The sequence below is a fragment of the Lepeophtheirus salmonis genome, chromosome 14, assembly GCF_016086655.4.
Source record: "Lepeophtheirus salmonis chromosome 14, UVic_Lsal_1.4, whole genome shotgun sequence".
Lineage (NCBI taxonomy): Eukaryota > Metazoa > Arthropoda > Copepoda > Siphonostomatoida > Caligidae > Lepeophtheirus > Lepeophtheirus salmonis.
Genome location: NC_052144.2, coordinates 1,108,872 through 1,124,920, shown reverse-complemented (window position 1 = coordinate 1,124,920; position 16,049 = coordinate 1,108,872). Strand labels below are relative to the sequence as shown.

The 16,049-nt window shown below is 29.6% G+C and overlaps 1 protein-coding gene across 2 annotated transcripts in view; it reads left to right on the top strand.

Annotated features, from left to right (window-relative positions):
• Positions 1–13,545, top strand: part of LOC121129516 (uncharacterized) — a 283,434-nt gene extending 269,889 nt beyond the window's left edge. The window contains exon 6 of one of the 2 annotated variants that reach the window (XM_071893302.1): positions 11,203–13,545. In XM_071893302.1, coding sequence (XP_071749403.1) covers positions 11,203–11,339 — 137 coding nt within the window. In that variant the 3' untranslated portion in view covers positions 11,340–13,545. Of the gene's footprint in view, positions 1–11,199 lie in introns of both variants that reach the window. The other variant, XM_040725237.2, reaches the window with a different exon arrangement.
• The last annotated feature ends 2,504 nt before the right edge of the window (positions 13,546–16,049 follow it).

Genomic DNA, 16,049 nt, shown 5'->3' with positions numbered 1-16,049 from the left:
CATCACTGATGATATATTTGGGAGCTATATTTGTAAGTTCTTACAACACTTAGAGCAGATTGAGGATCTATAACTGAGTGTTTCTTCATGTCTATGTCCCTGATAGATATGGAGCAAAATTTGTATGTTGTCCTTCCTTTCGTAGTTTTTGGAAATAGTCTAATAAAGCGTCATGAAATCTAAACTGCTCTTTTTCTAAACATTTTTCGATTGACACGGTGACCAAGTTATTCTGCTCATGTCCTTGCTAGACACAAATGATTATTTCTGGGTATTTATATACTCGCACCGTAGCTCTCAGCCAATCTCATAAAACGTAAAGACTGTTAAGATGCTCTTCTTTTAAAAATGATTCTAAATTGCCATACCATTCTGCTGATGTTGTTTCTTGGTACGGAGTGAGATTTGTTTCTTCCAATTTTCAAATTGTCAGGGTTAAAATGCAATTTTTTTTGTTACTTTCGTTTTTACATAACAAAAGGCCATATTTTATTCAACTCTATTGATGTGTATATTTTTTCTTCATTTAAATTTGATAAATAGTATTTGTTTCTGAAATATATATACCAATATATGTTTTGTTTTAACATAAATATTTTTACTAATTTTTCCTTTCTTCAAATTATATAGGGAGCGGGGATCAAATTGTTGTCAAAATATTTTTCTATAAAAAACAACACAAAATATACATTTTTTAACTTTTTTATTGAAAATCAAAACTATGACGAGCATATAGGTATAGAGTAGCCATTCATTCGATATAATATACGTTGGCATCAATAATGGCCTCAATACGGCCTCTGAACCGGCCGCAGGCTCTTCTGCCCATCTCATTGTCCATGTTGCCGAATACCTCCTTGATGGAGTCCATCAGGCTGGCCTTGGTGCGATGGGGATGTCTGTTGGTATGTCTCTCGACATAGCCCCATGATTAAGGTCGGGAGACTTAGGAGGCCACAAATCCTTGGTTATTACGTCATAACAGTCATAACAGTTCTCTGAGTCCTGTTAACCAATTTTGTTGACTCTCCATCCAGGTAAACCCTGTTGTCCTTTGCCTTCTGGGGGGTCTAGATCTGGAACACCATGCCCATGTCTTCATCCTTGTAGCTCCTGCACCTTAAATCTTCAGAGACACAGTCCTTTGCCCTGGGTCAAGATTGTTTTCTAATGCCAGCCCAGATCAGATCTCTCGCCATGGCCTTCATGGACCTGGTAGGGTCATCCTCAACCATCTTCTTCACCTTGTCGACAAAGTCGGTGTCCTTGACCTTCCTGTCGGCACCCTCCTCCTTGGGTGCCCTCTTTATGGTGGCATCAACATCCTAGGTGTCCTCTAGCTTCTAACAGATAAGCTGAACAGTCTGTAAATTGACTCCTAAGGTTGAAGCAATCGTTGAATTGGAGATTTCACCTCCATTATTAACCAATACCATTACTACGGCGGACCTCGAAAACTCCTCGTTCCACATATAGCTCTTTATCTCCTCATATGATGACGGTATGATGGTAACTGAACTACATATCGTCAGCTGACGAAAATAGCTTTCCGGTTTTTTATTTGATAATGTCGTCTTCAAGTTATCAAGGTTTAAAGTAGGTGACACATTGATCCCCGCTCCCTGTACTTTATTTAAGGTTTTAATTTGTAAAAGTGTTATTTTTAATTTATGAGTCCGACACATAAGTAAATCAGAACAATAAAATTTATCCTATTGCATACTCCTAAATGTGTGTTCATATTTGTAAAAGCAAATACATAAAAAAGGTAATCAATTATCATTTATTTTATAAGTTTATTGACCTCTGCCTGATGTAGTTACTTACAATATAAATCAAACTTTGTCAATAAACATAAACTCACAGGATAATGAACCTAAACGGAGCTCAACTTTTAATAAAAATATATATTTTCTATATTAGCACTAAAATGACAATTGTATCATTTTAGATACCATTTTGACATTAAGTAAATGTTACTAAATATTATAATCCTAGCTGTCTAAAAAAATCGATTTTGATGAAGCATTTAAACACTACTGCTAAATTAATTTTAAGAGCCATACATATAATTTATATCACTTAAAAAGTTAAAATTACCTCTACCCATAGAAGAATCATCTTTGCATACACCAATTTTTACTTGTTAAAACATAAATTTCTGATTGTGTTCTTCTGATGTTTGGACTTATATTGAAACGTTATGAATTAAAATAGGCTAAAATATAATTTATTAATTTTAAGCATCGTTTTGAAAGTTTAGTGGGAACCTTTTTGATATCTGAGGTTGAAATATTGAAATTAATTCATAGCCGAAAGTGTTGGGTGGCCATTTAATAAGAAAAAAAAAATCAAACAAAGAAGTATATATTCCACTATCGTGGAAAAGGTGAAATACCATTTTTGTATTCCGTGTATGACAAGACAATGTTGAGATTGCAAACTTATATAACTTGTACAATTCCTTAGAGTCAGAAAGGAACTAATAAAGTATGGAGGTGATTATGTCTATAGTCAATGCCACATTGGAAAAAAAAAAAACCGTTGATCTAGTTGTCATATTATTATTTTTTTTTTTTTGACTTTGTGTGGACGCAGTGTTTAGCCTCCAAGATCACTAGACATTAACCCCAAGGACTTATTTTTGTGAGGCGCAGCTGAACTACACACAAACAGATCCTCCTGCAACACAAAAAAATCGAGCTGTTGTCCAGGATTCGTAAGGAATTCTGGAATCAAGCCCATCATTGACGCTAAAGACGATTAAATTGAATAATGGTAATTTTTTCATATTCAGCGTTCATCTGGGATTGGTTTTGATGAAAGTCGAATTATTATTTTTGGAGAAAAGCTGTTAATAAACTTTACAATCACTTTTTTCTATTTCTATTAGGTTTCTACTATTACGTCTGTCAATAAATATATACATATAACAACTCACAGGTGTATAAAAGCTTCCATATATATATAATTATAATATTGAAAAGCATTAAATAGTTTTTTTTGTACAATTACTCAGAGTTAGGCAGTTTTTTCTTCTTTTTTTGTAAATAATATTCTATGTAAGTCTATATATAAAAGATTGACTGACATGATGGTAATCAATTTTTTCATCAATATCATATATACATATTTATAGAAATATACAATTAATGAAGTTCAATAGAACTTAATTCTTGTACTTTTGTTGATATATTCGATCCATGGTTCCTGAGCAATATTATAATATTTTGCCATACAAAGAAAATGTGCTTTCTTAAAATGCAATTGTATTTTTCCATTTTTTTACCATTAAACTAATCCCCAACTAGCTTTTTTATATCAACTAAGATGCAATGCACAGCGTGGGGCAGTTGTTTAACAAAGAACTTTAAGGGTATCCAACAGGTAAATATACCCAGGTAGTACATTGTTTCTTGATTTAGCCACTAGTCGGAAATATTTCCTGTGAGTTAAAAAAATGGTATCGAAAGTATTTATCACACAGTGAACTATATTTGAGGGAGTTACGAAATTCCCCTTTTTAGCTAAAGTAGCACTTTATAATTTTCTGTCTTTTTCTCTTACTCCAAAAACAACTTCTTCTTCCCCTCAGAGAATTTGTGGAAGCTGCTAGTTAGTTGTGGATTAATATTCAAACCTTCCAGTATTTAAAAAAATATCTCACCATTTTGTTAATAGTTTAGTTCCATACAATAGAATGAAGAATTGTCCAACCACTAATTTGTTGGCTTTCTTCTTTTATTGTTGAAAGGAAAAAGGTTGAGAGATACACAAAATACCAATTTGTGTTTTTTGTTCCTGAAAAATAATACTTTGCCATAAAATGCTTATAAAATATGTTTTATTTTTTGACGGATTTTTGATTGATTTCTATGAGAAAAATTACTTTTTTAAATTATTTTGTTATGTTGGAGAAAAAGTTTTTTGAGCGTAGCAAATAAGTGAGTGACTGCAGAAAATAAATAATAATAAAATAAAAACAAAAATAAGCTCTTACAAATATCCATAATTTTTATAATGGATGTTGCAAAACTTTTTTTACCAGAAGGAATGGGAAACTTTTTCAAAATGATGTAAAGGAGTGATTTTTAATTGAATTCCATAATAGTACTCCTAAATTAGTTTGCCTATATTTTCCTGTGTAGCTCAATGGACTTGGGATGAATTATTTTTTCATCTTTTATGTCCCAGTCGTTCCTAGAGAAGGAAATGTATACGATTCCTATTTATGGACTTCAAAGCAGATTCCTTAGTCAGATAGAGCAAATTTTTTATATAATGTTAACTTATACTTAATCCGTGTCATTCCCTCTCACCAATTAAAGGAAGATTTAAAAAAAAAAGTAGAAATATTAAGTCAATAAACGAATTTATATTAAACTACATTTAGAAAAGTAGTGTTACATCGATCCTAATTTGTTTTTTCGTTGTAGACTTAGGTCTGTCAGTATTACAAATGATAAAAAAGAATAAATATGTAGCGGAATGGTACAAATGGCAAAATTGATCAGTTTTAAGACTTACATCATCGACTCAAATTGACCGAATTACATACAGATTCCATACATTAAAAGGTCAGGAGGACCTCTGACACTATCTAGGAGCAGATAGGAAACCATCCGCGTCCTCTCAAAACGCTTGAAGTCACCCTATAAGAAAAATCCGAATTCCTCAATTGCTAACATGGCCTGTGAGATAAAAAAGTCTCTATTGGCGGTGTTAAGGGGTTTAAAAAGGCACGAGAAAAGTTTCTACGGCGAATTACGTGTCCTTTCTTGACAGAACACCAGAGAAAATGTCTGTGAGTTGAGTGAACAAAAAAAATATCTTAAATCTCCCACAGGGAACCTCTGGACTCATTGCATTTCGGGTTTCAATTAGTAATTAATAGTAAATAGTTTGATTACTAATTTACCCTGGATCCTGCCATGGACAACGATACTTTGTTTGTTCTATTGGGTAGTTGGTGAAATGGTGTCCTTGTACAGAGTTTCTTTCTAGAAATTCTGTTTTCCTGGGATTTTTTGTGGTTTATACCTTGTTAAGGTTTAACCAAGCTGCAATATTGATTTGCTTTTGTGTTTTTTAAGCAGAAATTTATCGATATTAAGTACAAAAACTTTTAAAAATGTACCGAACACTAGCCTTCAGTCCTAAAACTGACAGACACAAGATTTATGACATTTGATAACTGATAGTTGGAAAGCAAATAAGTGTGAGGCCGTGTAGGGCTATGTGAGTGCTGCTAGCATTATTGTAAAATGATTCAACAATTGTAGACATTTTCTTGACTTGTAATAAAAAAAAAATTATATTATTGTATAGCTATTTAATAAATAGTCAGCGATTATCAAATACCGATTAATCGGTAATCAGAATTATTATTTATCGTTGCATCCTTATTTGAGAGTCTAAATTTTATCTATGAAACTTCATATAGTACACATCGATAGGTAGCTCCATGTGCAAAACCTCATGACTGATATACCAAATATCATTTACTGAGATACAGGGGGATTCTGTACAAAAAAAAACTGCATTGATATTTTAGCTGGTGGAGAGTGAGTCACAGTACGGGAGTTCCGTTTCAAGCTTAATTGCTATAACTTACGATTTACTTATAAACAACGACCTTGGTCCAAGAATGAATTAAAGTCGTACGTCATAGCAAAACTTTTGTTCAGTTTTGTATCCTTCAATTAGATTTTGAAGGAAAGCCTTGCTCTTAATTTATGATCCCTTTGTTTTATTTGTACATATAACTTACAAGATATGATCTTAAATTTAAAGAGAAGATATAAAACTTGTAAAAAAACAAACGAATTTAGTTCACGTTTATGACTATGTATATGTGTTGAATAAACTTGTAACTTGTATCAGCAGATTATGCAAGCTATCATTTTTTCGTTTTGTGACGTTTTAATTAACTACATCATCAGATATTTGAATTGCTAACTATTAATTGATGTTATTATTAGAGTTCTAAATTATATGTTTTTTGGGTGTGTAACACATAAAATACCCTAAAGGTGACATAGTCACCCTAACAATTTCATAAATTTGAGAGAGGAGAGCAATTAAGCTATCATGAAGTTTCATGAGATTAGCTGCAAGCAGCTAATCTAATGGAAGAACAAAAACACCAATCCACTGAGCATTTTTAATATTGCAAGTTTTTCCATGTTGGCAACAAGAACAGTATTTTTAGTTTTTATAAAGCTGCACCAAAAATCCTGAAAAATAAAAAAAAGATGAACTAGCAGGGAATTTGCAAATAATTTAATAAAAAAAACAGCATTGTATTATTTAAGAGATACAGCTTTCTTAACAATATTCTTCAAAAAATTAGCCATGGTGTGGAGTCCAAATTGGGTAAGAAGCCATGGAACCACTAACTCTTGTATTGTTTTGGGGGATCTACCAATATAAAACGAGGGCTCACAAAAGATATAATTGTAATGGCATGTGAATTATCTAGAACACAATATAACCTTTTTATCTCATGATGAGTTTTGCTTCTGTTGCTCTAAACAAGATTATAGGGACAAAGTTGATTGAGAAGAAGATAGGGTAGATTAAAGAAAAAGAGGCCGCAATATATTTGAAATAAAAAGTGAACAAAAACTATCAATTCTGTTCATGATTCCCGTAACCTCGATCAAAAATATAGAACACAAATACCCATTGTAGATGATTTGGGTTATGTGTTTGTTTTATAGAAACTTTTATAATATTTTACAGCACAATTATGATTCAAATACTATGAGCTATGGTTTTAATTAATAATTAAAGTTTTTGGTTTATTCTGAAGAAAAAAACATTACTCTGTTCGAAATTTTGACTCCTATTAAAGTCACATTATGAGAAATAAATTCAAAAGACGTTATAACAATGAACTGCGCAATAGATGAAAAAAATGTGTATAACAATTTTAGACGAATCAGGCCTAGAGATAAAAAAAAACATTCTAAATTTATATGAAAGACGCCTTTTTAGAATATAAGAAGCAAGAATATAAATAAATTATCTTTAACGGTGTGAAGACATAAAGATAAAGTTCTACAATTGAGTGTTCATTTACCAAACGTGGGATTCAAAAAGTGGATCATCACATCTTCCCTTTTTTTGTTCCCATATCGTAAGAGAACAAAGTTAATGATACAAAGTGTTATATGAAAAGTAAATTTTCACTAGTTTATATTGTTCATGTTTTTATTTCAAAATATTATCGAGCACGATCCCTCAGACTTGGCACGGACTTTTCAAGCGACTTTCGTATATCCATACAAATAAAATGCTGTAAATTTTTAAACAAATGTAAATTGCAAACACATTTATACTATTTCAATGGAAAAGAAACACTCCATCTTTTTAGAATTGATAAAAAAAACTTCATATCCCTCAAGGAAAAGATCATTTCCTGAAGTGGAAAACAAATAGATTCCTTTTGACTACATTGATTTGATTTATACATTTGTATTTTCTTGTTTTTTTTTCCTATAGGGTACGCAATGGATTGGCAAAAATGTTTTATGAATCATTTATATTTATTCCTATACCGCCCCCCCTTCCCTTTTCCAATGAGAAAGCTTTCAAGAAAACTACGTTGTTGCTAATTTTATATAGAGATACCTCTCCAAACATAAAAATACGGTTTTTACAATTTTTGGCATAATTATCCGAATAATTATTGAGGAACCGATATGTTTAATTACCCTATTTATCTATATAAGTTATCTGAATCTCCTCCTTGACAAACAATAACAGCCTTGGCATGCCAAAGAACAGATTGCCAGCTAATATCGACGAAGACCACGTCTATGGCATACCACACTGTCATGATGACATTCGGAGGGAAATAAAATTTATATAAGAGGTCCTCCAGATATTATTCTCTAAGACATCCCAAAACTGCAAAGTGCAGAGGGTTTTAGTCAGGGTTTGAGGGGACGACCAACAGTGAGGCAGGACAAATGTAAAATGGTTTTTCTTGGCTGTAATGTACTTCTTCAGTTTGTAGACAGTCCATATGGTAATACCATCGGTCTTTGTAGTCTTCACAGCATCAATACCGGCAAACAAGAGATCAAATAGTCGTTGCCTTTTTTGTCATCCCTCCGATATTTTTACACGTAGCAACATGGGGTGAAAAACAAAGTTTTGTTGTGTAATGAAACTTCATCGTTACATGGATATGTTTGTCATTAAATTCCGTTTCAAGTCTTGGGTCCCTACTCTGTATATTTGATTAGTCCTAAAAAATGGATCGGAATTTGTTTTTAAAGTCCAGCAATATTATATATGAAATGTATGAGTAAACTTTATATATATATTCCTGTGTATTCCACGTAAAACTTTTGTTTGACTTTCTTAACTCAAAAAAGAAAATGATGTTTATATATTTATAATATACTTACCTTAAGAAATGTTTTCTTTTTTAACATTATTTTATATAAGGTCTGACTTTTAGGTTGATATACCATCATTCTGTAGCAATCTCTACCTTAATAAGATCAATCTAGAAATGGTGTGTATTTTCGGTTTTAAAATAGAAAAGAAAAAGATAATCAACATGGTAACCGTGACAATTTGAAGATGATTTTTTGGAAAAGAACATCCTAGCTTTCACGACATTTCATTAGATACGCTACAATCAGCTCTACCAATAGAAAATTAAACAAAAAAATACATGGGCAAGAATAATTCCAATGTCGATCCTCAATTATAATTTGAGTTCAACAAGGACATACAATGATAATTTTGCAACAAATAATCAAGATCACTTTTTATGATTACCAATTCAAAAAAACAAACAAAAAACTTGAAAACAAAAAATATACAAGATTTACATCATCAAATATGCCCATGGAAGTTCTAAAAATACATTAAGGCTGTATGCTAGGAACAGTTAAAACTATTCTTGAAAAGGCTCAAATTTATATATTTAGACCTCTTTTCTATCACACATCTTTAGAAATAGCTCTGGCGTTTTAAATTAGTGTTTAAAAGAGTCCCCAATTTTACTTAACTGAAGTTGACTGTTTGTTCTAAGTATAATTTCTTTATTTTTCAACATATCATAAAGGTTTCTTAGCACATTACTAAATATAATCCTTGCTAAGAACTTATTAGCTTGAATCACTTAAGTAAATGTTTGTTCAAATTTTTAGGTACTTTTAGTAACAAGATTTGCATGTAAAATTTCGTGGCATGAGAGCTAAATTCTCTTAAATCAAGTATTCACTTTGCAGAATAAGGATTGCAAATTATTTTCTTGAATTATGAAAACTATTAATTTTCAATTACAAAATCATCTGAGAAATTCATTTCAACAGCCTAAATTTTTCTAATTTGAAGAACTAATATGAAGAATTATAATTCTAGGATGGCATAATGTTAATTGAACATTATATTTGTCATATTTATGTTACTGCAATTTATCTCTCAACCCTCAACTCATTCCCGTACAAGCCAATGTCATTTCATATTACCTTAGCTCATGTTATAAACCTTCAAAATACTGTAAAAATGTCCAAATTTACGTTATCCATCTATGAAATCTCCTTCATTGAGCGTTGCTAAATACATTCGATGCCTTTTGGATTCACAACTATCGTCATTATTCACAATAGAACGATATTTTTAAATATGAGTCAATGCAGAGTAATGTAGCTTCAAGTTACTATAAACTTTATTAATCTTTGATTATCAAATTTAGGTAAAATTGATTTTTAATTGCTATATAACGAACACTTTTGTACACTGTAAATAAATATTATTCTTACTTATTAAAAAGAAAGGGGATATATTATTTAAAGTCAAACTACTACAAGGAATTAATGAAAAAAAGAGGAAAAAGATATTTGACTTTCATTATTACGAAGGATTATGAAATCCATGGGGATTAGAAACCCCAACTTTTGGCATATGTAGGAAAAACACAAACATATTATATAAAAATGTATATCTATGAGCTTTCCGTATCTGAACTGAACCCCTTAATATATGGGTTTTTATGTTTTACAATATTATACAATAAATATTCAACGTCCAATTCTTAGATTTATTTAGTATGAAAAACCTCCAAATCATATTTATTACATCCTACAAATGATATTAAATATGAAGGTGCTTTATTCTTTTGAAAAAGAAAAAAATATATATATTATATCATATTTGTATAGATAATTAGTAGAAATAACGTTTTATTTTAATAACTTACATTGATACTGAATACCTTCCTGAATAATATATATATATAAAAATACAAATGTGGGCAATCAATATAAAAACAATCTAGAATGTTTCCTCCCTAAATTTGAGAAATTGACAATTTATCGTCCATTTCCATCAACAAAATATTTCTATCAACCCTGAAGGTGGTCCCAATATTGCACTTAAATTAGCCACAATTGATTATCTAAATAAAATAATACAAAATTGACAGATTTTATTTGAAATACTATATTGGAAAAAATAAAGATTCATAAAAACTATTTAAAATTAAACTAATTAATGTTGGTATCTTAATTTATCCAAGTAATTTATATACAAAGCTTATAAATGAATAAAATATGTGTTTATAGAGGAACTAAAAGAAGAAACTAATATAACTACGAATATCAACAAATTTGATGGAAATTGACAATAATTCTTCAATGAATAAAAAAGTAAAGGTTGTCTCAAATCCCATAGTCAAAGTAGGTTGCAGTTTAGTTATAACGTAGGCACCTCTTAGATTTTGTTTGGCCTTGGCTTCTCAAGAAGTTTGCTTATGTCCTTCCACTTTTTATCTAGGTTATGAAAACTTAGGAGTAAAAAACAATGTCATAGATATCGTTGCAACACATTTCCACGTCAAGAAGCGCTATCACACAACTTTTTATATTAACTCAATCTTAGATATTTGTGGAATGAAAAATAATTATGTTTTACAATAGTTGTTTATTTTTAAAAAGTCAACAGTTGATAGAATGAAAAAAAGTCGAACAAATACTTTTTTAAGTGAAATAAACCTTTCCAAAGTTTCATTAAACTTTTTTTTGGGGCACACTATAATTCAGACTCACTTTGTGAGGAAAAAAGAATATTATGAGCTTTTGTGACGTAACAACACATATGTTTTAAAACTAATTTGTAAAATTTTCTTCCTTAATTATATCATAATAAAATTAAAATCATTTTTTTTTCTTCTAGCAGCCGTAACGCATCAAACAGATTATCGAAGTTCCTCTTCTTCCTCAGTTCTATTTTCATCATCTTCAAGTCTTCATTCTGTATGTTGGATTGTTTTAATTCTACATTTGCTATATTCAAATATGACAAATCGTCTTTAATTTGGAGTGACTTGGAGCTTGTATACTCAAAACATGTAATCCTCTAAAACTAGTCATGAAGGAGACACAAAATATGGACTTTTTATACCTATATAATATACATACAAGAGTGGTGAAGGACACACACAAAAAAAACACACAAACTTAATTTATATTAAGCCACCGTACCAAGTGTTGTTGTGATTTTAGCTTATTTTCTTTTTATAATGAAAAAAAAAATAAAAAAAAATATTGTTCTACGTATATTTTATTTTCATTAAGAAAGTATTTAGTATTTGAAATTATATTTTTTTTAGTTGAAATATTTTATTTGACCAAATCTTTTTTTTTTTTTTTAAATATTATTTTCACAAATGATATGTTTTTATATTCCATAAATTGGAGGAATTATGAATATGGCTATTTAATTTTTTTTTTTTCATTCTCTCTTTTCATCATTTATTTTATATAGAATTTTCAGAGCAATTGGATAATAGGAAAGATAACTTATATTTTTACAAATTTTCCCCATTCTGTCAATATTCATATTTTTATTTGCTGACCAAGATACTACTGTAGGGTGAGACTAGTTTCAAATAATAATTTGTTTAATAAACAATGATGTAACACATTATTCAGGCATCTCTTTGAGATATCGTTCTTAATTTTTGATAAACTCCTTTGTTCAGAAAATAGGTTTGCTCGTAAAAATATTCAATTTGGATTGATATCGTTTTTTAATACTGTTTATAGGGATAATACAGATATTTGTTCAGCATTAAAGAAATATATGAATACTTTTCTTGAGCAAATAGCCGATAATATTTTGGGAAAAAATGACAAACAACTATGAAAGTGCCTTTTTGAGATTTTATAACTCTTATAGTTTTTTTTGAATAATTTATATTTTAGATAAAAATTAAACAATCAAAAAGTTATTAATTTTTTTTGCCTAAAAATACTTTTGATGATCAAAGTATTGAATAAATTGTCAACAAAAATTAATATTTATGAGCAAAACATAAATAAGAGTTGATCAATAACATCACAATTTTTGTTTAATTAATAGTCTCAAAAATTATAAGACATATTTAAAAAGATAAAAATCTAAGTTTTATCGTTTTTGTCGCTTTTCCCAAAATTTGTTTGGCTGTGCACGTGAATAGTTATATATTTAAATGAAAATTAGAATATTAAAAAAAAGTAATGTAAAATATTGAAGATCAAAATAAAACAATAAAAAAATATTTTAACAGTATTCGTCAGAAATTAATATTTATGTTCAAAAAAATGTTTGAGAGTTTTAAAAAATATCGACAATTATGTACTTAATTAGTCTTCTTTTATCTACACCTCAAAATATTTTTTTTATATTTTTAAAAACTCAATGGTAATAATTGAAAAAGAAATTTTTGACAAATTAATATAACCAAAAGTGGTATTTTTATTGTTATCACAAAGTTTTATTGACAATCTGCGTGAATATTTATATATAACAATGAAATTGCATAGATATAACCATTATCATACGCTTGTTTGGATAAAATTGGGGACTTTGCCTCACCCTAGCTGATATATTTACTCCAAATGCCCAACGAACTAAAAAATATCTAATTATACAAATATAAAATAATTGAAGTTATGGTGTGAGTCATCCATATTTGGTAGATATTTCTCTCATTCTGTTGGGGTCAACTTGTATCTATATGTTTTTATAGTAGCATCTCGTAAAAGTAAAATATATAGGGGATCTTTTCCTATTAGCCAAAAGGGAATATGAGTCAGACTATTTCTCATTAAAGACACATTTTCCCTCCTTTGGAGACTATACAAACACACATCATTGACTGATATTCGTTCAGAATTTTGACAATAAATCATTTATAAAAAATAACACCTTTATTTTATGTAATCATATATGTTAGTATTTTATCTTTATTTGTACGTTATTTACTTAATCTTATTACTCGTATTCTTAAAAAATATATATAACTTTACTTTAAAAATGTATTCTTACTTTTATCTTTGAGAAAAAAAAAGTTGTATCTAAAAAAACAAAATAAATAAAAAATTACAAACAAAAAAGAAACAACACAAAACTAAATAAAATTAACTAGTCTTTTTTTTTTTGATGCTGTAAAATAACTATATATTATTAATATATTTTTTTTGTAATAAAAAACGCACTTTAAATATAGAATAAAAAAATAATCAATGAGATTAAAAATGTAATTATTTACTATATAGGTGCAATTTTGTTCCTGCTATTGATACATTTTGATTTTGTTGTAATTTAGTATCCAAATCCAATATTCAAACAGAAGTTTTTCAAACAATCTTGTGTTTTATAGGTGAACACTTTTTCGGAACAAAGGTTTGAAGATATAGACTTCTGGTGTTTTACCTATGAGTGATCACTATTTGCTCTCCTTTGCTAATTTTATAACAGCTGTACTTCCTTCTTCCTGTAAAATAATCACTCATGTTTGTTGGCTCTTCTAATAAAATCTATAAATATCTCAACAATTGTAACCCTTTTTTCGAAGCGATCTATTTATTAACGACTCTGATTCTTAGACCTACATCCAAAATTAACCATGTTCTAAAGGGTTTATAAGTATACTTACATCAGCATGTACTACATGAACAGATGGTTGAATTATTTAAGGATCCACTGATTCAAACATGAACAAAGACATTTCAGAATTCATTGATTTTATGTTTTGCAGTAATTTAATAATTGTGTATTGACTTAATATTTCAAACCCAAATTGAACATCATTTTTTTTTTGTTGGGGAGGTTAGGTTTGAAACTTTGATGGGATCATATTTGATACCCAAAGTCTGCTAAGGGAGGTCCAATTCCACCTTTCGTATTTAGAGTGTGTATTTGTTTGTATTTAATATGTATATACATATATATAGAGGAAGTTCCTTTAACCTTATCTACTAATCTGCATTGCTTAAAAGTAGGTGAATACTTTTTTGATACTTTCATTCCATGAACAGATGTGCTATAGTACCGCCGTTTGACTTTGGTTTTGAAACGTCAGCTCTCATAGAATTAGGTAAAAGTTGTAAAGGCTTTCAAAATCCCTGGTGAATCATTTGGGGGGATTCACAAAAAAAAGTGACCTTTTTTAAACTATTTAAAAACAGTAATAAAAAATTAATAAAATAGACATTTTTTAAACTTTAATGAACGCTCTACTAGACCTAATAAATGAACAGTTCTTGGAAATTGGAAAATGTTATTTGTTGTTAAAGAATTAGTTTATTTATGTTATATTTTCTTCTCAAGTGTTTTTAACCCTATTACAAAAATTTTGTCAACTCTAATGATTCAATATTATGTTTGGTAGAATAAATGGCTAGCTAATTTGAAAAATAGTTTATCATCTTTTAACATTTCCTCTTGTATCACCATCTCATCTTTTCGGCTCCACGTTTCTCCAGTTTTGCATTCCACATTCAGAAATAACTTTCCGTCTCAGAACCAAAATATTCTTCTAATTTCCCGTTTATAGAGGTGTGCATGAGTCATTCATTGTATCAGCTGGATACTTGTGCGGTAAAATGTGTTATCATACATTCCATACATGGAAATTATCTCTAATAAAATGACTGTTGATGAACTTTGTGTAAGTATTAACTTCAATAGCCGTCTCTCATTCCAAGTCAACCAAGATATTGAATATATTTTTTGGTAGACTGACTGGTAATGAGTTTAAAATTTGAAAAAGTGTATAGTCCCATGATGTCTGGCTAATGATTTTGTATGTCTCGATTCTTTTTGCCTAATTAAATTCCCTTCAAACCAAAAATACCGCGAATACATTTTAGCCCTATTTTCACAGAACAAAAAAATTCTGGGTATAAAAAATCTAGCTTAACAAATTTATAAAAATAATTTCCCAAAAATATAATGTTTTCTCCCCAATGCTTGACAAGGGGGATTATTAACCAAATTATCTTCATCCAACCACTTTTATGTTCATTAAATGCCTCTCACTGTTATAGGAAACCTATTTTTTAAACGATAGACCATTCTGAACCTGAGATACCCAGACACATGTTTTACCAGTGTTTAAGGATTCAAGGTATTAGGGAGGACGTGGAGTGGAACATTTTTGCAGAGTACGGTGTGAATCTAAACGTCCTAGACTGGTTCATAAAAGCATCGAGCCGGCTCCCAAACTTGAGACAAATTAAAAGTATTTCTGTGAACGTCCTCTCAATTCCTTTGACGATCCGGAGTGGAGGAAATATGATCCCAGGCAGTAGATCCTAGTTCTCAGGTGTTTTATTGATGAGGGGGCCTGGTTTTGATCAGGAAAATGGATGGACAAATAGGTATAAGGAAAAAAGGATGGATAAAGAAAATCAAATACGGATTTTTTAAAAGTTGTTTTTTTCCTTTACATAGTCTCTATATGATCAATTGAAATTCTAAATGACAAATAATTATTACAAAATTATTTATATTTGATTTTTAAGGAAGTTACCCGTTTCAAGGAAAAACTATTTATTGCTATAAAAAAACGGTTAGTTGGTGTGCTTTTCTTCTTTTTTGTGATTATTTAATAAGTCGTGGGGATGTTAACATTTCCAATTAATAAAGGAATTGTCTCCTATTTTTTTAAAATTAATTAATAACAATCCAAAATAAAATATACACAGGTTAGAGGAACAAAACGTAAACTGTCAATTTTTCTTTATTTTCTCATTACT